Source organism: Nicotiana tomentosiformis, chromosome 11, assembly GCF_000390325.3.
Source record: "Nicotiana tomentosiformis chromosome 11, ASM39032v3, whole genome shotgun sequence".
Classification (NCBI taxonomy): domain Eukaryota; kingdom Viridiplantae; phylum Streptophyta; class Magnoliopsida; order Solanales; family Solanaceae; genus Nicotiana; species Nicotiana tomentosiformis.
The window spans coordinates 107657249-107678398 of NC_090822.1; the positions used below are offsets into that span (position 1 = coordinate 107657249).

A 21150-nucleotide genomic window follows, 5' to 3' on the forward strand; every position below is an offset into this window, starting at 1 on the left:
GATAATTTTGGGCTATTTCTTGAAACTATCAGAAAGTTCCAACTACAACTCATTGTGCTCATTGACTTTTAGGTTAAGTGGACTATTTCACTAAACAAGTTTAACATTTCATTAAGACGTTAACTTGAGTTGTTCAAATTAGCAGCATTGTAAACAAATACAAATGCTGCCAAAATATTTACTTTTAAAAAATGCTAATAAAAAGAGCTAACACAAAGTATTTTGCATTCACGCAGGGTCCCGATAAGGACCGCACCCTAAGGGGTGTGATGTAGACAGCGTACCTTAATGCAAGTATTAGTGGTTGCTTTCCCGGTTCGAATCCGTGGAATAATGCTAATTGTATGGAATAAATCACTTTTTCTTTAAAAAATGATAAACCAAAATGTGAAATTAATTAATTACAAAAATGCATAATTAATATCGAACCGGCTGTAATATAATAAGTAAAGAAAAATAGATAAAACCAAAAAAGAAGTAAAAAGATGTGAATGGAGAATATATATCATTTCCTATTTCATGCACCTATTTTCCCCCAAAATTAATAATAGTCCAAATTAGTAGCATTGTAAACAAACCGTTAAATCCCATGTTTCTTCCCCCACTTTCCTCCCTCTTTCACCTTCACACACATACACACAGTATAATAATTCATTTCACACTCATATTCCCTACTTATAAATAAACTTCTACACTCTCTCTACAACTCAAATATTCTTCATTCAAAATCTTTAGTACAAAAAAATGGCTTCTTCTTTCTCTCTAATTCCCTTTCTTGCTTTATTTCTTGCTTCTTTCTCTCATATTGCTCTTTCATTATCATCAAAGTCTTTCTTGCCTTTTCATAAGCCTATAATAAGCCAGAAAAAAATCCCAGTAACAATGGCTGAAAAATTCATTAGACAACTTAACTTGTTTCCTAAACATGATATTAATATTATTTCTTCAAAGGATAATATTGCACTAGCCAATGAAGAGAGATTATTTGAAAAGAAATTGAATTTACCTTATCTTGGTGATTCTGGTGCAACTGTCCAAGACTTGGGTCATCACGCTGGTTATTTTCGTCTTGCACATACTAAAGCTGCAAGGTATTGATTTTATTTTATGATTATATTTCAATGCCATTATTGAGTTTATTTGAAGAAAACCCCTAGAGCAACGGTAAAGTTATCTCCGTGTAACCTATAGGTCATGAGTTCGAGCCGTAAAAATAGCTATTAGTACTTGCATTATGGCAGGTTGTCTACATCATACCCTAGGTTGCGGCCCTTTCCCGGACCCTGGCGGGATGCTTTGTCACCGGACTTGTCTTTTATTGTTTGAGTTTCTTTTTGTTTTCTTGTTTTATTAATGCAAATGTTTTGTTTTGTTGTAGGATGTTCTATTTTTTCTTTGAATCGAGAAGCAACAAGAATGATCCAGTAGTGATATGGTTAACAGGAGGGCCAGGATGTAGCAGTGAATTGGCTTTGTTTTATGAAAATGGACCTTTTAAATTATCTAACAACATGTCTCTTGTCTGGAATGATTTCGGCTGGGACAAGGTTCTTGTTTTTTTCTTTTTAATATTTTGTATATTTCTTTACTTAATATTAGTTGGGTTAGATATTTTGGATACGATAAAGAGAACATGGTATTAGCAAGTTACTATATTAATTTTTTTCCTATCGTGCAAAGTCTCTTTTTACCAGCTAACTAATCTTCTTTGACGTTTTTGCTGTTCATTACTTGTGACTTTGTAAAATTTTTATAAATTCAAAAGTAGTTCAACTCTTGTTATTGACTAATATGGCTTTTAAATTATGTCACCATCTGATCATGGAGGGTTAATTTTCCCTTCTCTTTCTTCTCCCTTATTTTTCATCATTAACTTTTTGTAATTTTTTGTTGTTTTGATCATTGATCAATGGTTTCAATTTGTTCTTTGAATTTTGTTATGCTAGTTTAGTAATAAGAATAATACTTACATCGACAGGTCTCAAACCTTATATACGTTGATCAACCAACAGGAACTGGTTTCAGTTATAGTACTGATGACAGTGACATTCGTCGCAATGAAACGGGTGTAAGCAATGACCTTTATGACTTCTTACAGGTGTGCACCCCTTTTTCTTCAATTTTTGTGTGCTTTTGCTTTACTCTCAAATGGAAAATTTGATTAATACTAATTCTAAATATACAATGTATTTGAGAATAGGAATTCTTCAAGGCTCATCCTGATTATGTAAATAATGATTTCTACATTACTGGAGAATCATATGCTGGACATTATATTCCTGCATTTGCTTCTCGTGTTAACCAAGGAAACAAAAATAAAGAAGGAATTAACATAAACCTCAAGGTACCTTTTTTCTTAAATAGTATGTCATTTTTCAGTAATTTTCAACTTGTTTTGGTTGGACTTATTTATATGCCTATTTTGATCAGGGATTTGCCATTGGTAATGGACTCACCAACCCAGAAATTCAGTACAAAGCCTACACTGACTATGCGTTGGACATGAAATTGATCAATCAAACTGATTACGACGCCATAAATGAATTGTATCCACAATGTCAACAAGAAATTAGGCTTTGCGGTAACTCTTTATCCCACTTAGTACATGCACCCATTTTATGTTAAATTGTCAGTGTATCGAAGTTAAATTCATAAAAGAAAAGAAAGAACCTTCCTTCAATTCAATAGAAAATATTCTTTACATTTTTGGTGAATATATTGGTAGGAAATGGTAGTGATGATGCTTGCTTGGACGGATTTGGTCATTGCACAAACATCTTCAGTAGTATAATGGACGTTGTGGGCGATAAAAATGTAAGAATGCAGAACTTCTTTCATTTTTTTCAACGAGACAATGGTACAACTACAAGCATTTTCATCTCTAACCATCAAATGAATTTTGTGATCTTTTACCTGCAGTACTATGATATCCGCAAGATATGTCAGGGGTCCCTCTGCTATGACTTCTCGGGAATGGAAACTTACCTCAACGATGACCAAGTTAAGCAAGCCCTCGGTGTTCCCAACAGCATTGACTTTGTATCATGTAGTTCGACAGTTTATCAGGCGATGGAGGCGGATTGGATGAAGAATCTTGAAGTAGGCATTCCTCAACTTCTTGAGGATGGTATCAATCTACTTATCTATGCTGGAGAATATGACCTTATCTGCAACTGGCTTGGTAAGCTTCATTCACCTGTGACACAAATCGAATTCATATAATAATCCAAAAGGTACGAGTTAACGACTAAACTATTGTTTCTTGACATGGACAGGGAACTCAAATTGGGTGCATGCAGTGGAATGGTCTGGGCAGAAAGATTTTGGGGCTGCACCATCTGTTTCTTTCACAGTAGATGGTGAGGAGAAAGGAATTCAAAAGAGCTATGGACCTCTGACTTTCCTCAAAGTCCATGATGCAGGTCATATGGTGCCAATGGACCAACCAAAGGCAGCACTCGAAATGCTCCAGAGGTGGACTGCTCAAGGCAAATTGTCCTAAGAAGATTATCTTGCTCACATGTGAAGCATCAATTTAAGAACCACACTTAACTGAAACAGATTTAACATTTTTCCAGCTTTAAAATTCCATCAAAACATAGAAAATCATGTAGATACATTTCACCTTTTCAGGTTACCCTGAAATCTGTCAATGAAATGTTTTTATCTTTGAGGTGAATATATTCTTCTAAGATTGAATTAAGCATTATAACATATAGTGAAGCACACTGTTTTGTCTTGAGATTTGTTATCCCCCTACCTTGGATTATGCATCGCACAGTGTCAAAATAACTAAATCATGTAAAACCTTTTGCATCTAAGATCTGCCAAGCATTTGGATATAGTTTTTAGCCTTTTTCATAAAAGGCTAATCGGGGGCACGGTACTCAAACAATTTTCTTGGGATAAGAAAAGGGCATACACGGGTAAATTCAACAATAACTGAGAAAGCATATCAACAATTTTCATTCATTATCAATCTTCAATATTCTTTTGCAATTTCCTCATGTGGAAGGAGGTTAAACAGAATACCTAGGCCAATATAACTAATCTATTTTCTAGCTTAACCAAGATCAAGAACTGGTTGTTTGAGTATTTCCTCTGCCCTAACAATTATATGATCTTAATCGATGTTTTCAGGGACAAGAGTGGGCTGCTCTAGTGGTAAGCACCCTCCACTTCCAACCAAGAGGTTGTGAGTTCGAGTCACCCCAAGAGCAAGGTGGGAAGTTCTTGGAGGGAAGGAGTCGAGGGTTTATCGGAAACAGCATCTCTACCCCAGGGTAAGTATAAGGTCTGCGTACACACTATCCTCCCCAGACCCCACTAGTGGGATTATACTGGGTTGTTGTTGTTGTTGTTGTTGTTGTTTGTTGTTGTAATCGATGTTTTCAGGAAAACAAATAGATGGATTTTCCCCCCAAACCTCTGTGCATGTAGGAACACTTAAAACCCTGAAGTATATTGCTCAATACTTAAAAAGTTTCATCCTTTTTTCCCCTCTTGTTGGTGAAGCTCAAGCAGTAAGATCACAACACATTAATTGTCACAGCTAGATCTATAACTTTATATAGTTTCTCTTGATAACCTATATTAACACATAGCTGATCGCAAAAACAAATACACAGCTGATCCAATGCCCTAACACCTCTGGCTCTGGTACAAGCTGTATTGACATACCAACTTAAAAGGAAATCCTACAATCAGATATTTGGACTAGTTTTAAAAAACTATGTGCTTGTCCCCTGCACGGCTGCACCTACTTTGTTTTAAATAAAATTACGACCAAGATGAATACATGGCTGATCAAGGGGCCTATCTGTCTGGCTCAGATACAGACGTTTATTGACATTATGCCCAACTTAAAGAAAATTCTCTAGCTTGAAAGACGATATACTTATCGCCTGCATTTCCTATCAGTTAAACCAGTTTAGTTACATCCAAGATTGTTTTTTTTAAATCCAGATATCCTCTCTTTTAATAATTGAATAGCACATATAGCATGGGGCAGTTAGATGGCTCACTAAACAAATTTTGAGCTGTTCTCAAGATTGACTTCACGTTCATTTAATGTGTATATTTTCTGAAGAGACGTGCCCCGTGATCTGCCAAGCTCAAACATGTGGTTAAAGGAGAAAGTAATGCTTAACAAAAAATGCATTCATCTGTACACAAACATTAAGGCTGCTCAAGAAAAATTTCATACACAAACACCTGAATACAATAGCTATGAACCACCTTGTGCTCGATATAGTTCCCTCAAGGTCTCAATCACAGGTTGAAAACCTGTCCGCAATGGCAAAACTGATACCACTCTTAGATGTCGTGCATTCCCGTTCTTTGGTTGGGACAAGGTGACTTTCAACATTTCTCCTTCCAAAGCTCTACCTGCAGCTGCAGCTGCATAAAAACATTCTCAAATCAGTCAGAAGAATTAATTCCTCTTCATAATGGCACAGGAAAACATCCGAAGAATAATTGGAATATAAGATTGTTGGACCGCCTTTTTCAGCCTAACAAAATACTTTCTCCATCCCAGTTTTGACTGGACACAAAGATATTAATTTGATTTAGGTATTATGTTTAGCAATAATGGAAGAAAGTACTAAAGTAATGGTTAAAGTTTAGTTTGAAGGAGAAAAATCTCAACAGAAATATGAAATTTGAATAGATTAATGAATTTGAAATAAAATTGCATCAACCATTTTAGGACGTCTCAAAATGAAAAGACTGTCGAATAAATTGGGACTGAGAGAATAAGTTTCATCAGAATTTTCAATTTCTACAGAAACGTTCTCATCATTTCGTATTTCTTTCTTTTTTTTTTAAAAAAAAAAAAAACAATACTTGCAATGCAAGTTCGGTGACGTGACTCGTGAAGCTGAAGTGGAAGTGAGACTTGATACACAAGTCATCCCTATGAGAGCAAGTCTCAAGTATCTTGGGTCAATAATCCAAGGTAATGGGATTGACAAGGATGTCACACATCGTATTGGAGCCGGGCGGATGAAATGGAGGCTCGCATCCCGTGTCTTGTATGATAAGAATGTGCCAAGACTTAGAGGTAAGTTCTATAGAGTGGTTGTTAGGTCGACTATGTTGTATGGGGCGGAGTGATGGCCAGTCAAGAACTCGCATGTCTAGAAGTCGAAAGTAGCGGAAATGAGGATGCTGAGATAAATGTGTGGGCATACTTGGAGAAATAAAGATTAGGATATTCAAGACACGATGGGAGTGGCTCCTATGGTGGACAAGATGCGGGAAGTGAGGCTGAGATGGTTCGGGCATGAAGAGGAAGTGCTCAGATGTCCCAATGAGAACGTGTGAGAGGTCGGCCATGATGGGTCTGAGGAGAGGTTGAGGTAGGCAAAAAAAGCATTGGGAAGAGGTGATAAAGCATGACATGACACATCTGTAACTTACTAAGAACATGACTCTTGATAGGATGGGGGTCGAGAATTAGAGTAGAAGGTTAGTAGATAGTCGAGCTTTTCCTTTTTCATAACTGTAGTATCATCATTATTCGCGGATTTTCAGATCTCTATTACTACCATTTGTCTCTTTTGCTTCGCTTATCTTATTACCATAATGTTGTTACTGATTTTTGCTATTGCTTCTTTTTTCATGGTTTCCCTGTTACTGTATTTCTTTTCAACTATGTTGTGACTAAACTTTTTCTTAGCCTATCGGAAATCACCTCTCTACCTACACAAGGGAGGGATAAGGTCTACATACACCCAAGAATCCACTTATGGAATTACACTGGATTTATTATATAATTACCAAAGCAAATGGGAAGCATATTATAACTCTTAACATGATGATTAAAGCTAGGGAAAATTTGCATTTTTTATTTACTACTCCCTCTGTCCCAATTTATGTGGCACACTTCCTTTTTTGGGTTGTCCCAAAAAGAAAGTCTTCCTATATACAAAAATAATTTAACTTTAAACTTCTCAGTTCCCTTAATTAGATGATTTATAGCAACACAGATGCCCATTACTTGTTTTAGACCACGAATTTCAGAAGTTTTTTCTTTCTTTCTTAAACTTCGTCCCAGCCAAAGAAGTCACATACAATGGGACGGGGGGAATACTACTTATCTCAAGCATAAATGAAAATGTCATTTTAAACTGCAAGATGTAATGCAACTGTAAAAAGCTGAAGAAATGGGAAATAACAAAAAATTGGAAATTAATTCAAGTTACCAGCAAAAGGATGAGTCTTGGCAAAATCAAAGAACTCATCAGCAGAGCAACCAAACAAAACCCTAGCCGCTCTATCAAACATTATCACCACGACCACCTTTTTGTCTGTAGCAATAGACATCTGCAAAAATAAACCAAAAATTCAACCCAAAAAAAAAAAACCTAAAATTCATTCCCCAGGCTTCAGGCATATTCAGAATCGTTTAAGTTCTATGCAATAACATTGTAAAATTTATTTAAACAATCAGGTCACTTATAAGGTGATAAACATTAACTGATTACCTAGTAAATTTGATAAGTAACCTGTTAACAACATCATACACTGGTACTGTAAAAAAAAATCTTTACACTGTCAGCACTCAGCACATATACTCAATCAGGTTACATGTAAGGTAAACAATTAAACTAAAAAAAAGGATGAAACTGCACATAAGGACACAAAAAAGAATGAAATTACATACAAGGACACGAAAGAGGCGTTTGGAACCAGAAGGGGCAGGGTTGAAGAAGCCATTATTGTTAAAGTTGCAGTATTTGCAAATGGGAATTGAAGAATTGGGAAAATGGGTATTGGGAGAAGGGTCAGGGAGGGTTTTTTCACAAACTGAGCAGACTGTGTAGTAAAGGTTGTTGTGATCAATGGCTACAACCATGCAATTTATTGTTGCTGGTTTGTCTATTTCTGCAAATGTTCTTTTTGTGGGATTTGTTTGGTTATTGGAGGTTTCAGGATTCATTGCCGCTGAGAATTTTTCTCCGTCAGAATGTTGTTTGTTCGAATGGGTAGTGGAAGGTGAAAGCTGCTGTTGAGTAAATAGTTGAATCTGGAATGGCGTGTCAGGGACTTTTCCGGATTCGAAAGTTGCCTCAACAACCGCGATTATAGTTGCATTTACGCATTGCGATTTATTAGTTGCATTCAGAGATTGAGATTTATAAGCTGCATTCCGGAATTGCAACTTATAGATCGACTGTGATGCCAATTATAACAACAAAATTCCTACAAATGAGATCTTGAGAGAGTATGATGTATGCAACTTTATCCCGGCTTTAGTAAGTTGTTTTAAATAGATTATCGGCTAAAGAAAATATGGAAAGAAGCAGTTGCACAACGACAAGATAGCAATTAAACAATTAAGTATAGGTAGTAATAGCAATTTAAGAATAAAAAGATATCATACTAACACTAATGCCATCGAACTAAGGAAGATAAAGGGAAATACCTATTAACCTTGTATCATAATCCTCGACATCTGCACCCTCTTATTAAGGGTTATGTCCTCAATAAGATCCAATTGCGACATGTCCTGCCTAATCACCTCTCTCCAAGTCTTCTTTGGTCTACCTCTACCCCTCCTCGTACCCACTAAGTTTAACCTCTCATATCTCCTAACCCGATACATTTGTACTTCTCTTTTTAACATGCCTGAATCATCTTAGCCTCGCCTCCCGCATTTTATCGTCCAACGGAACCACTCCTACCTTTTCCCGAATAACTTTATTCATAATCTTATCTAACCTAGTATGTTTATATGTGGTACACCCCATGTTTTCGTATGTGAAAGTACGCCATAAGTAAATTGATATAAGCTCGGAAATGAGATGTTACATCCCGCATTTTCGTACGCTAAAGTTTCATCGTAAGTTAATCGACGTAAGCTCGGGAATGAGATTATTTGGAGGTTATAAGTATTATGCTATTTTCAAACAAGTGATAAGTAAATTCGTGAAGGTGAAAGAGTAAGCAAATCGAAGAAAATGAGTTTCGTTGAAATTTGTCATTTTGAGATAAAATACGATCCGAGCTATAATACCCGGTATTTATGGACTAGTACCATGCAAAATACCACATGACCATGATAGTAAGGTGTATAAAGTGTATTAAAGGTGAGTAGTATTTTAAGTAATTTGGGATAATTCTTAATTATGTGAATAATTGGATAATTATTAATTTTTAGTGGGAGATTAACTAATTAATTAAAATCTTTGGATAAGTTAAAGAACCTCACGTGGCATCTTTTGCCTTGGGAAAATTGTGACTCTTACATTCATTAAAATAGGTGACATAATCAAAATGGGACTTTGAGAGAAGGGATAGCCGGCGGTAGTAGTGTTTAAAGGGAGGAAACATAGGAGTTATTTTAATTCCTTCCATTTACTTTAAATTTAAGGGATATCTTTTGAAGAAGGGCGATATTGTATTTTCTCGTGTGATTAGCGAAAACTAAGAGCAGATTCGTATCTATCTACGGATTTCAACAACAGCGAGCCATAAAGTATTAAGATATTATTCGTGATGACGGAGCTAGTAGCTGACGAGTTCGTATGAGCATTCGATGTTAGATGTTTATCAAAAGGATTTACTAGTCGTAGTCATCAAAAGATGGAATTGAGGTATGCTAAGGATATCCCTTCTTTCTTTTTGGCATGATCCAAATGATACAAACGAAAAGAGCAAAACACGCAACTTTCATAAATGACTCTATTCATAGAAATGCTAGAGATGCTTATGTTCTTGATTCCCCATGTGTTCTATTATTCTATCATTTGTTCATGGGACTCAGAAAATACATAAGTTGATAAAGTTTATTTCACGATATTAATCAGAGGCGTAATGGTCTTATGACGTACCGAGAGATCTTATTAACATATGTCATATGCATTTCATTCATTTATACATGTACATTGACCCATGACCGTATGGCGTTATATATGCGCATATTATATGTATATGGAATATGGAAAAAGGTTACGGCATTATATACGCACCACCACATGATCAGCTGGTATACATTGATGATTTTCCCATAGTGGCCGAGATGATATGATGGAATGCCCTCAGAGGCTTAATAATGTTATGAATGCATATACCTAAGCATGGTATTACATATATACGCATATGCATGACGTTGTAAATATTAATGATTCACAGAGTTATTCGGACTTACATGTCGAGTTTTTTACTTCATGTTTCTCTCATGTCTATTATTTACTGATTTTCATTCCTTACATACTCAGTACATTATTTGTATCGACATTCCTTTTGCCTGGGGACGCTGTGTTTCATGCCCGTAGGTCCCGATAGACAGGTCGAGAGTCTTCCAAGTAGGCTATCAGCTCAAAGGAAGGTGTCAGTGCGCTCCATTTGCTCTGGAGTTGCTATTTGGTCAGTATGATTAAGATATGTATTGATTGGTATGGCGGGTCTCTATCCCCTTTATGGCAATTATGTATTCTTAGAGGCTTGTAGACAAATGTCATGTATATGAAAGATTGTATGGCCTTATCGGCCTATGTTCAGTATACGAGTGATCTCTTTGGTCTTATAGACAGTATGTCTCATGTATAAGTTGAAATTACATGTTTTATTCTAGTTATCTCACGGCAGTCTTTCCGTCTCATTTTTCTATGATAGTATGATATGAAAAGATATGTTATGTTGGTACTCGGTTGAGTAAGATACCGGGTGCCTGTCGCGGCCCATCGGTTTGGGTCGTGACAATACGTTCATCTCATGATCCTTATTTCAGTTGCTTTATTTTCTAGACATAAGAGTTCTTGATTGGCCAACACTCTGCCCTACACAAAATAGTCGGTCTAACCACTATTTTGTAAAACTTACTTTCAAGTTTCAATGGCACATTTTTATCACACAAGAAACAGGAAGCGAGCCTCCACTTTATCCACCATGCTCCGATACGATGTGTGACATCTTCATCAATCTCCCAATTACCTTGTATTACTGATCCAAGGTACTAGTATGACTTGTGTATCAAGCATCACATCTATGTCCTCTTTTGGGTAATATTATTGAACGTACACTCCATGTATTCTGCCTTGGTACTACTCAACTTGAAGCCTCTAAACTCAAGAGTCTGTCTCCAGACCTCCAGCCTCTCGTTAACATCACCTCGCGTCTTGCCAATCAGACTTATGTCATCTACAAATAACATACATCATAGAACCTCACCATCTACATATAAATACAAGTGGCATTTAGGTTTATATGTCCATTTATAAATTGTGAATTATAAACGCATTTCTCACTTTATAAATATTTTTTAAAATGCGGTTTTTGCATAGTTTTGAAGCCAAAAATTCCATATTTTGGAAGAAAAGTAGGGTAAGGAAAAGAAGAAAATTTGTATTTTACGAAAAAATTCATTATTGATCCCGCTATAATTTAGTATCTACATGGCAATCCAACTGGGTTAAATTTGTTGACGTGGTTGTCCACCTAGGCAGCCCAAACATGGCACAAATTCCCTTCCTTTTATGTTTTGTTCTTCGTTGTTGAACCATAATTACAAAAAAAGAATTCAGAAAACTGAAATACACCAAAAATAATTCTTCCATTATTCTTGTTTAGGTTGCTCTCCGGACTTTGAAACTCCAATTTTGCAGTGTGCAGAAGATTGTTTGAAGTTGTACTTATGTGTTGAAGGATCGAGCTCATTGATTGGGTTTTATGGTCAACAGATCTGAGGTTCAAATTTTAATTCAAATGGTTGAATGTTGTTGGAAAACTTGTGTTTGTGTGTCGAAATTCAAAAATAGTTGCTGATTTGAAACCTTCTTGGTGAAATTCTTTTAGCTGTTGTTGGGTTATTGAAGTGTAGAAATTTTCAAATTTTAAGAGTTTTAATTGTATGTTACTGTAAATTGCTTGGATATTGTGATTGAAACTGAAAATTGAACTTTAACAACTGATTTCTTGATTTGAAGATCTGAACTTATCCCCCCCCCCCCAAAAAAAGAGAAAAACTTCATGGAAAAGTTCTTAAAAGCTTGAAAATCTGAAAAAGAATTTTGTTAATTTATGATTGGTTTGATCGAAATCTTACTAGGGATTGTTGGGGTTGATGTTGTGAAGCTACGATGCATAAGCATAATTTTTTTTAGATCAAACTAATCATAAATTCACAAGAAGAACAATGGAGTATTTTAATCAAATCATAAACCTCAATCATGCAAGAACTATTTTGGTATTTTTAAATTTTTTTATTTTTCTTTTGTGATTACGATTCAACAAGGAAGAACAAATCATAAATTTTTTGCCATGCTTGATTGCTTAGGTGGATGGCCATGTAAGTAAATTTAACCCAGTTGGACTGCCATGTCAGTTTTAATTGCAAGACTAACGTTTTAAGGGGCATTTGTGGTCCAAAACATAAACGACAAGGGTAATTTTGATACCGAAAATAAATGGAGGGTAAATGTGAGCTATTTCAAATAGTTGAAGGATAATTTTGTCCCTCTTCCGTTGAAAATTTAACTGGAAAAAAGGAAGTAAAAGGTACAATCACAGCAAAAGCAAAGTACAACTGAGATAGTAAAAAGGAACTCCATATTTAGGACACCGCCTGGCGGCGAATTGGAAGAGAAATCGCACAATCTGATCAGGTATGACACATCTAATTTGAGCTTGTTTTTTGTTCACTAGAAAAAAATTTCTTTTTTTTAACTTTCAATTTTATTTTCACTTGCAATTGCTGGATTTTGCAATTTATCAGCAAGTCAAAAAAAAAAAAAAAAACAGTTGAATGCAAGAACCTAAATTTGTTGGTCCACACACTTGTTTTGCTTTCTGGGTGGTTGGTAATACTGTTTTTTTACTTTGTTAGAGTGTTTGTTGATACCTTTATGCTATAATATAGCTACATTTACCATTCTTGTTATTAGAACTTTAAGAAAATGAAATGAAAACTCACAACAATAAAATAAAGAATATAACTTTGACTGCTATTTCTGTGAGATTATCAGTTATGGAGTAAGTTCTTGTTTTTTTTCCACTCTGTATGTTAACTCATAAACTTTTAATCCTGCTAAATAGCTTAAGATTAATTATGCAGACCAAAATTAGTGATTGAAAAAGATGTTATTTTTCAAAGAATAAAATTATTTATTGTTATTGTTTCCCTCCCCCTTTTGACAGCAACATAGATTTCACCACGGTTTAACTCAGTGCATTGTTCACAATGGAGCAAGACAGGTTTGTGCCTCTTCTAACTAATACTTCCTTCATTGTTTTGATTATTTGATTATTTTTTTTTGGACGGTTAAAACTGCTAAAATACATTCAAAGCCACCCCCTTATAAAATTTAACTTCTTAAACCACATTAGTCATCAGTATACACTATTTTATTGTCCTTATAAAGAAATCACTGTGAAATATTTTCTTGTACAAATTACTTGGACACCGCGGGAAACCAGGTAATTAACATGCTCAAAGTCATTCTTCACATCTCGTCAAGCTATGATTAAGGAAGAATGAGGCTCATTTTTTCTGTTGACATTATTCCTAATTTTTACATACATACAGATATTGTTATTGACTTAATTTATAGTCTTCCTTTCATCTCTTATATTGCCATTTTTGCTTATGACTTTCTTGTATTTATGTCATTTGCTACTCTAAAGTCTAAACTCATAGCAGGTTAAATTCTCCACACACTTCTGCAATTTGCCTTGAAGTTCTTGGCCATCAACTTCAGTTTTGCCAGGTAATTAAGCTTTTGAAGATACTCTGATCATTTTTTTTGGCTATGATACTGACCCCTTGATCCATAGCCATCTGTGTATTTCATCTCACGAATTTGGCACCTCTATTGAGATACTTCATGCATTGCATATTTTTTATTGAGAGATAACGAAAATGAGAATCAGATTTTCATTTTAATTTGACTTAAAAAAATCAAAATTATGGAGTGAACATCAACAATCTCCAAAGAGAGCCATTAGCTTTCACTGACAGTGATACTTATCATCATTCTTTCAGTTCATCAAGGCATTTTGCAATATCTTGGAATCTAGAAGATTCCTGGTTTACCATAAACTGTGTGGATATAAGTTTTTACTTGCCGTCTCTTGTCAAAATATTTGTCTTTACTTCCTTATCAGCTTCTTTTTGAAGGTCTGGCCTCCTCAAATTTCCGCTAGTCTATCTTGAGTTGTTGGCCTTTCTTTGTCGTGTTAATTATGGCAGGATCCCAATTCGAAGCATTTAGGCACTACAGTTTGGGATGCATCAATGGTTTTAGTAAAATTTCTGGTAAGGATTAAAGTCCCCTCTGATACACTTCAGCTTCAATTTCTTCAACGGAGCTAGTTTCGATCTGCTATTCGTAAAAATATGGGTTTCGATCTGCTCTAAATTTTCATTTTCTTTTCCTTTCTGAGTGGTGACTATAATAGAGAGGATTATTGACTTTAAAAGTTGAGTCTGTTTGTTCCGTTATTCATGCTTATATACACTTACTAGTATTTACAGCTTTGTGCATTCGTATTCCTTCAGTTTTTAGATTATCAGCTGGGAACTTATTGATTTGAAATTATAGGAAAAAAACTGTCGAAAAGGGAGGTTTTCTCCATCTAAATTGAGAGGAAAGCGTGTGATTGAACTTGGAGCAGGTTGCGGTGTTGCAGGATTTGGTAAGCTGCCTTTATTTTGTTAGGCTCAGTTCTTTTCGATGCCATTTACGGTGAGGCGGCTTATGTCTGAGGTCGACCAAACCTCTCCACAGGCATGGCGTTGCTTGGATGTGATGTTGTTTCAACTGACCAAACCGAGGTTTTGCCATTGCTAATGAGAAATATGGAGCGTAATACTTCCAGGATAATGCAGACAGGCTCAGGTTCAGGTTTCAACTTTATGTGCCATTTGGATCATTTTAGGTTTTTGTACCGTATACTCTTTTTATCATTTGTCGTTTTCTTTTTGCAAATGCAAATTAAATTTTGTTCCGTTGATTTCTTCAAAGAACCTAACTTTTCCTGTTAACTTAGTGGTGTTTCTTTCTATCAAACAGAAAGTTGCATACTGGAATTTAAATTTGAGTGTATGTGGTTTTATTTACTATGATCTGACTGAAATTTCTATTCCTTGTAGATTCATTTGGTTCCATAGAGGCTGCAGAGTTGGACTGGGGTAATGAGAATCATATAAAAGCTGTTGAACCTCCATTTGACTATATCATTGGGACTGATGTTGTAAGTTTTATCATCGATAGGGTAGTGGAATTCTGTTTGCTCCTTTGCATGCCTTTGCTTTGCACTGAGAATAAATTTCTTTATCCTGTTAAGAGACGGGAGACATAGAGTTTACCTGGAACCAATATGAATATACATTGCACTGCTAGTACTAAAAATTCAAGGAAATTTATCCATGATGATTTTCTATTAGGGCATACTGTATATTTTCTCATTTGGTTTCACTTGTATATTATATTTTATGCCACAGTTTTTAATTCTGTTAATGATTTTGCAGCATGTAGGGCTTTTCATAGATGACAATATGTCAAAGTAGCCTTTGGTTTCTGCACACCGGATATCGTTTATGAAATACTATAAATTAGTGCAGAAACTGGTACCAGGATTGTTTCCAGGAATCATCTTAGGCCTTTACTTCTCTAAGTTATCTAGTGCTCTGGAACATATGTATTCCTAAACATTGCTATTGCTTCTCTCATTGTCCAAGATTGTTTCTTTAAGCAATATTCCACTCCCCACCATTTGATTGAAATGCAGGAAACAAAGAATAGTTAAGCGTCTCTCTAGGATCTAAATTTCACGTCAGAATTTCCCTTTGGCTATCAACTAATCAATAGAAAGTAACTAGGAAATAACTGTCTTATTTCTCTATTGTAGTTTATCTGCACTAATAATTACCTGTCTTTACTAGGTTTATGCAGAGCATCTGTTGGAACCACTTTTGCAGACAATATTTGCACTGTCTGGACCGAAGACGACAATTTTGGTGTTGTATCCTTTAAATTTTTATAGAACTTACAAAAATTTATTCTCCTTATCCAGAGCCCTTTTTGATTTTATTAATGAACTTTTCATTTATAGTTGGGTCATGAAATCCGATCAACAAATGTCCATGAAAAGATGCTTGACATGTGGAAGAGTAATTTTGAGGTCAAAACTGTTCCAAAATCAAAGGTAACTTCCAGTCCATCCTGGTAACATCTCATGCTAGCCATCAACTAGGCCATACATTCTCCGATCATCATCAGTTGTGTGTATATTCTGGAACTTAATTGTGGTAATCTTTTCTTGAGATAGACGCTGTAAACTTTGCATTTGGAAATGGTTTTGTTGATTTTGTGTAGAAAGCTTTTCCGATAAATAATCAGATTGCCCATGAATGTTTCGTCGCGTTTTAAGTTCTTGATCCCAAATTCTCCAACCGTGGAGCTGATATTTTGCGTCTCCAATCTGTCCTATGTCCAGTTATGGTTATAGATCAATTAGGATTTTTGATAATTCCTTATCTTTTAACTGATGTGGGCCTACTTTTATGCAGATGCATAGTACTTATCAACACCCAAGCATCCAGTTATACATAATGGGCTTTAAGCCACAAGGAAATACCTCGGAAACTGTTAGAGAGATGGCTCAGCAGCAGACCGAAGAGGTTGGGGAAAGAGAAACTATGCATGGATCAGAAGAAGATGATAGTAAATATGGGTTTAATAAAGATGACGCGACTGACAATGAGGGCAAGGTAGACAAAGACCTGGTTTTGGATCCAGATAACAGAAAGCTTAGTGATTGGGAAGCTAGAAGATGTGGTGCGATGGCTGCTAGGCTTCTTCGTGATGTCAAGATAACATAAATTATAGAGGTCAGCAGATGTTTTTGTGTTTGCATTGTATTATACTTTTCTTACGTGTATGCATATCCTTCAAATTAACCGAATTAGTAAGTGTTTAATAACTTCAAAACTAAAAGAAAGTATAACAGTTAAAAGTTGAAAAGAAATATTATGATCCTTGTCCATGCATCCAGACTCGTCCAATTCTTTTTTTCTCCGTTCTTTTTCCTGCAAGGAAAATGGAAGATATTTTCTATAATACGATTCCAACGAGCTACTTTTATTATTAGATTCAGGAAAATGATTGACGAATATTTTCCATGGGAAACTTTTTTCAGGTATCTATTGTGTCTTTTCTCTTGCTAAAATGGCATTACAATTGCCAACACTGTTGCATGCTGCGCTACGAGTCAAGGACATTGAGGCAAGGACATTGAGGCAAGATTGTCTTTTCGCCAGAAGTTCTAGTCTTTGAAGTGTCTTCTTATGGTCCACGTTCAAGTGAAAATTACATCGAAAGAAGCATGTATTATGCTTCCACAAAGTTGGACATGTAAGCTTTTTGGCAGCGTACCTGTAACAGCAAGGTGTAAGTGCATTAGATGCAACTTACTAGTAGCATGTTAGACCTCAGTTTTCGAACTTGTTTGGGTTTTTGAAGTTGTGTAAAGAAAAATGATTTCTCAATCTTATGATTTTGATGTTCAGTTTAGATGTTGATTTTTTACTAATTTAACAAGTCCGATGATGCTTCAGTTAATCACTTATTACAGAATCCAGAATTTCTGAAAGTAGCCCTAGACAGATCATTGTTAAGAGGAGTGCAAAGAAGCCTGTTCCTATAGAGTCGGGACACTATCATCTAAAAGAAATGTTGTTCAATGAAGGGATATTGCACCGACCCGCATATTTTCCGCCCAAATTTGCCGCCTAAAGAGCTGCCAAACGAGCCAAACTTGGCTGCCAAAGACCAGAAGGTCTTTGCACATGGAGGCAACAATCTGACAGGCTGTCTGGGCCCTCCTAGGGGCTGCTTTTCGTCAGCAAAGTCACATGCAGCACAACTGGGCAGGACCACAGTGTGCCAGGACAATCACGGAAGCAACATGCTGCCAGCAAAGGCGTGTGCTGCACAACTAGGTAGGGTCACATCTTGTCTGGATGAACATGGGAGAAACTGCCTGTCAGCAAGAACTGGGACACAGCAGCTGGACAAGTCAATTGGCACATGGGCTGCCAACACCTTCCTGAAAATCACATGAAGCCAGCACAAAGCAGTGCACCACATGCTGGACGGGCCCACAACCAACTTAGCTGCATGTGGAGATTTTTCTGTATAAATAGGCATAATTAGGCCTTGTTAGAAGGCATATCTCTTTACTTGTATTTCCTTCTTTTGTGTATGAGATAAACCCCGAAAATTGGCCTTGGCCTCTCATCTTTGTGTCTTTCATTTCGCTATCCCTCCAACCTTTGAGTTTGTGTGATTGTCTTGGTCCAAAATGCGATTTTGTGCTTATTTCTTGTTAAGGGCTAAAGTAAGAGTAGTAGTCAGGCTATCTTGCAGCCCTCGCCGAACCCCCAGAAAACGGGTCCGCGACAAGTGGTATCGGAGCAAAGGTTATCGACCATGGCAACTGATGGAGATAACGTCAATTTAGATAACATTCGTGGCAGAGACGAGTCACCAACAAAGCGGCAGAAACCAAAGAAGAGAGGAACAAGCAAAGTGCGAGATCCCGCCATAGCCGTAACAAGTGAGGCGCCAGCTTTATTGCTGCCCCCACAATAGGTTAGCCGTGGTAAAGATTGTGAGGCTTCTGCCTCAAATCCTTTAAACGTGAGAATGGGTCTCACTGAAGCTAGTTTAGATGCTCTAAACCAGCACATGGGAGAAGTGGCACAACTTCCAAGCACTTGAGTCTACGACTCTAGATGGACTAGATGAGGTCAAAGAGTCGGTAGATCAAGTGATTTTTTAGCACAAGGAAGGACTGACCAACATTGAGCTTAAGCTGACCGAGGCTGTATCGGCGTTGCACGGGGAAATTGAGGCCCTAAGGCAACAACTGAAGGCGGTAGAGTTAGCCGGTGGCACTGGTCACGTGACAGCGCGGGAAACCAAGATCGAGGGCCCAAAACCAAAGGAGTTTAGGGGCGAACGAGACGTTCAAGAAGTAGAGAACTTCATCTGGAAGATGGAAGACTACTTTTAGCACATTTACATCGTTGATGAGGCTGCCGAGATCTGGGCAGCAACGATGTATCTTGCCGATACCGCCATGCTTTGGTGAAGACGGAAGAAAGCCGACATGGAGAAGGGAACTTGCTCCATCAAGAGCTGGGATCAGTTCAAGTTCGAACTGAAGCGCCAGTTCTACCCCCAAAACGTTGTCAACGAGGCACGTAGGAAGTTAAGAGAGCTCAGGCAAACAACTTCCATAAGCGAGTACGTGAAAAATTTCACAAAACTCATTCTGCAGATTCCAAACTTAGCAAGCGATGACTTGTTATTCACTTTCATCGATGGCCTTCAAGACTGGGCAAGACAGGAATTGCAGCGACGTCAAGTCCAAGACGTCGATGAAGTTATCGCAGTGGCAGAGTCCTTAAATGATTATAGGACAGAAGCCAGAAAGGCAAGGGACGCCAACTTCCAACCGGATAGAGACCATGGATATCGGGACAAGGGCAAACAAGTTGCTACCCCTGACCGCGATTCCAGAGAACAAGGCAACAAGGCGCATTGGCGCGACCGGTACAACCAAAGGAGGAATAAAGCTGGTCCCCGCAATGGTTGTTATATCTGTAAGGACACTAGTCATGGCTACAAGGATTGTCCTTCTTTGAAGAAACTTGGTGCCATAATTACGACCGAGCGGAGGCTAACAGATGAAAGGATCCAAGCTGATGAACGGGCCAAAGGAGAAGTTCAACAACCACCAGCCATAGCTTATCTTGGCAACATGATACTGGGCGCAATAGTAGCAGAAAAGCCTGCTTTGAAGAAAATAACCCAAGTTAAGCATGACATTGTCAAACTAGTTCACGCTTTAGGCGACGATGTGATTGGCAAAGAGCGCTAGTCAGGAGAACCAGGATCACTGTTCGTGGATGCACAATTAAACGGACAATCAGTCTGTATAATGGTAGATACTTGCGCGACACACAATTTTGTGTCCGAAGCAAAGGCTAAGTCACTTGGCCTTGTGTTCGGTCCTAGCAGTTCTGTACTGAAGACGGTGAACGCCAAACCCACTAACGTGAAAGGAATCGCCCGCAATGTGTAGCTCAACTTAGGAGCTTGGCAGGGAAACGTGAGTTTCTTTGTCGCTTCCCTGGATGTATTTGATCTTGTACTGGGGCTGGACTATTGGGATGCAGTGAAGGCATTCATATGCCCATTTCTCAACCAGATCTACATTTATGACCCAAGGGGTCCGTGTGTGGTACCGACAATTCGGGTACTGCAAGTTATTAGTTTGTTGTCCGCGATTCAAATCGCAAAAGGCTTCAAGGAAGAGGAAGCACCGGTTTTGGCAATCGGGACAAAGACTAAGGAAGTCAAGATGGACAAAGCCTTGACTCCTTGTGAATAGCGAGTCCTTAAGGATAAGGACTTCATTCCGTGGGCGAAGCCGCATGCCATGGGTCCGTACATGGCACCTCTAAAGTTGGAAGATTCAAGGAAGCAACCTGGAAAGCTGCTTGGGTCGAGGCATGTCAGTCCGTTAAAGGCACCTTGTAGAGACAAGGGTGATAGGGAACAAAGGCAATCCGGGCGACCAAATGTTTTCACAAGTTCTTCGGTCGCCGACAAAAAGGTCGAGACCATTATCAACCATCGGGTGATACAAGGAGTAAGTTGGGGCAATTCAAGCGCCCAATTTCTTGTCCGATGGAAAAGGCAACCGCCAGAAGGGCCATCGTGGGAAAAATATGAGGCATTGTGGTCATTCAAAGATCAAGTTCACGACTACTTGAATCGTTGTGGCGCTGAGGTCGTCGCTATTTCAAGTTGGGGAGAGTGCACCGACCCGCATATTTTTCGCCCAAATTTGTCGCCTAAAGGGCTGCCAAACGAGCCAAACTTGGCTGCCAAAGATCAGAAGGTCTTTGCACATGGAGGCAACAATCCGACAGGCTGTCCGGGCCCTCCTAGGGGCTACTTTTCGTCAGCAAAGTCACATGCGGCACAACTGGGCAGGACCACAGTCTACCAGGACAATCATGGAAGCAACATGCTGCCAGCAAAGGCATGTGCTGCACAGCTAGGTAGGGCCACATCCTGTCTGGATGAACATGGGAGCAACTGCCTGCTAGCAAGAACTGGGGCACAACAG

The 21150-nt window shown here is 37.7% G+C and overlaps 3 protein-coding genes across 6 annotated transcripts; 2 read left to right on the top strand and 1 right to left on the bottom strand.

Annotated features, from left to right (window-relative positions):
* The first annotated feature begins 697 nt into the window (after nt 1-697).
* Nucleotides 698-3679, top strand: LOC104101363 (serine carboxypeptidase-like). The gene is made up of 8 exons (XM_009608801.4): nt 698-1091; nt 1379-1547; nt 1979-2098; nt 2201-2344; nt 2431-2581; nt 2726-2814; nt 2920-3181; nt 3276-3679. The coding sequence occupies exons 1-8, from the start codon at nt 745-747 to the stop codon at nt 3500-3502; spliced, it is 1509 nt and encodes a 502-aa protein (XP_009607096.1). The 5' UTR covers nt 698-744; the 3' UTR covers nt 3503-3679.
* Nucleotides 2649-8227, bottom strand: LOC104101364 (uncharacterized). Of its 3 annotated transcripts, none has more exons than XM_070188461.1 (4): nt 7670-8227; nt 7209-7329; nt 5207-5400; nt 2649-3196 (listed from the first exon to the last, which is right to left on the bottom strand). In XM_070188461.1, exons 1-3 carry the CDS (start codon nt 7943-7945, stop codon nt 5228-5230), a joined length of 570 nt encoding a protein of 189 aa, XP_070044562.1. In that variant the 5' UTR covers nt 7946-8227; the 3' UTR covers nt 2649-3196; nt 5207-5227. The 3 variants fall into 3 exon arrangements, with proteins under 3 accessions (XP_070044562.1, XP_033513316.1, XP_033513318.1); XM_033657425.2 differs by having other exon boundaries at nt 5215-5400; nt 7670-8226; XM_033657427.2 differs by having other exon boundaries at nt 5239-5400; nt 7670-8224.
* Nucleotides 8228-12458: 4231 nt separating this feature from the next.
* On the top strand, nt 12459-17519 carry LOC104101362 (uncharacterized). 2 transcript variants are annotated; one of them, XM_009608798.4, is made up of 11 exons: nt 12459-12611; nt 13144-13200; nt 13646-13712; nt 14195-14260; nt 14547-14640; nt 14733-14849; nt 15098-15198; nt 15890-15964; nt 16060-16152; nt 16517-16837; nt 17146-17519. In XM_009608798.4, the coding sequence occupies exons 2-10, from the start codon at nt 13187-13189 to the stop codon at nt 16826-16828; spliced, it is 939 nt and encodes a 312-aa protein (XP_009607093.1). In that variant the 5' UTR covers nt 12459-12611; nt 13144-13186; the 3' UTR covers nt 16829-16837; nt 17146-17519. The 2 variants fall into 2 exon arrangements, with proteins under 2 accessions (XP_009607093.1, XP_009607094.1); XM_009608799.4 differs by having other exon boundaries at nt 12460-12611; nt 14733-14843.
* Nucleotides 17520-21150: the final 3631 nt, after the last annotated feature.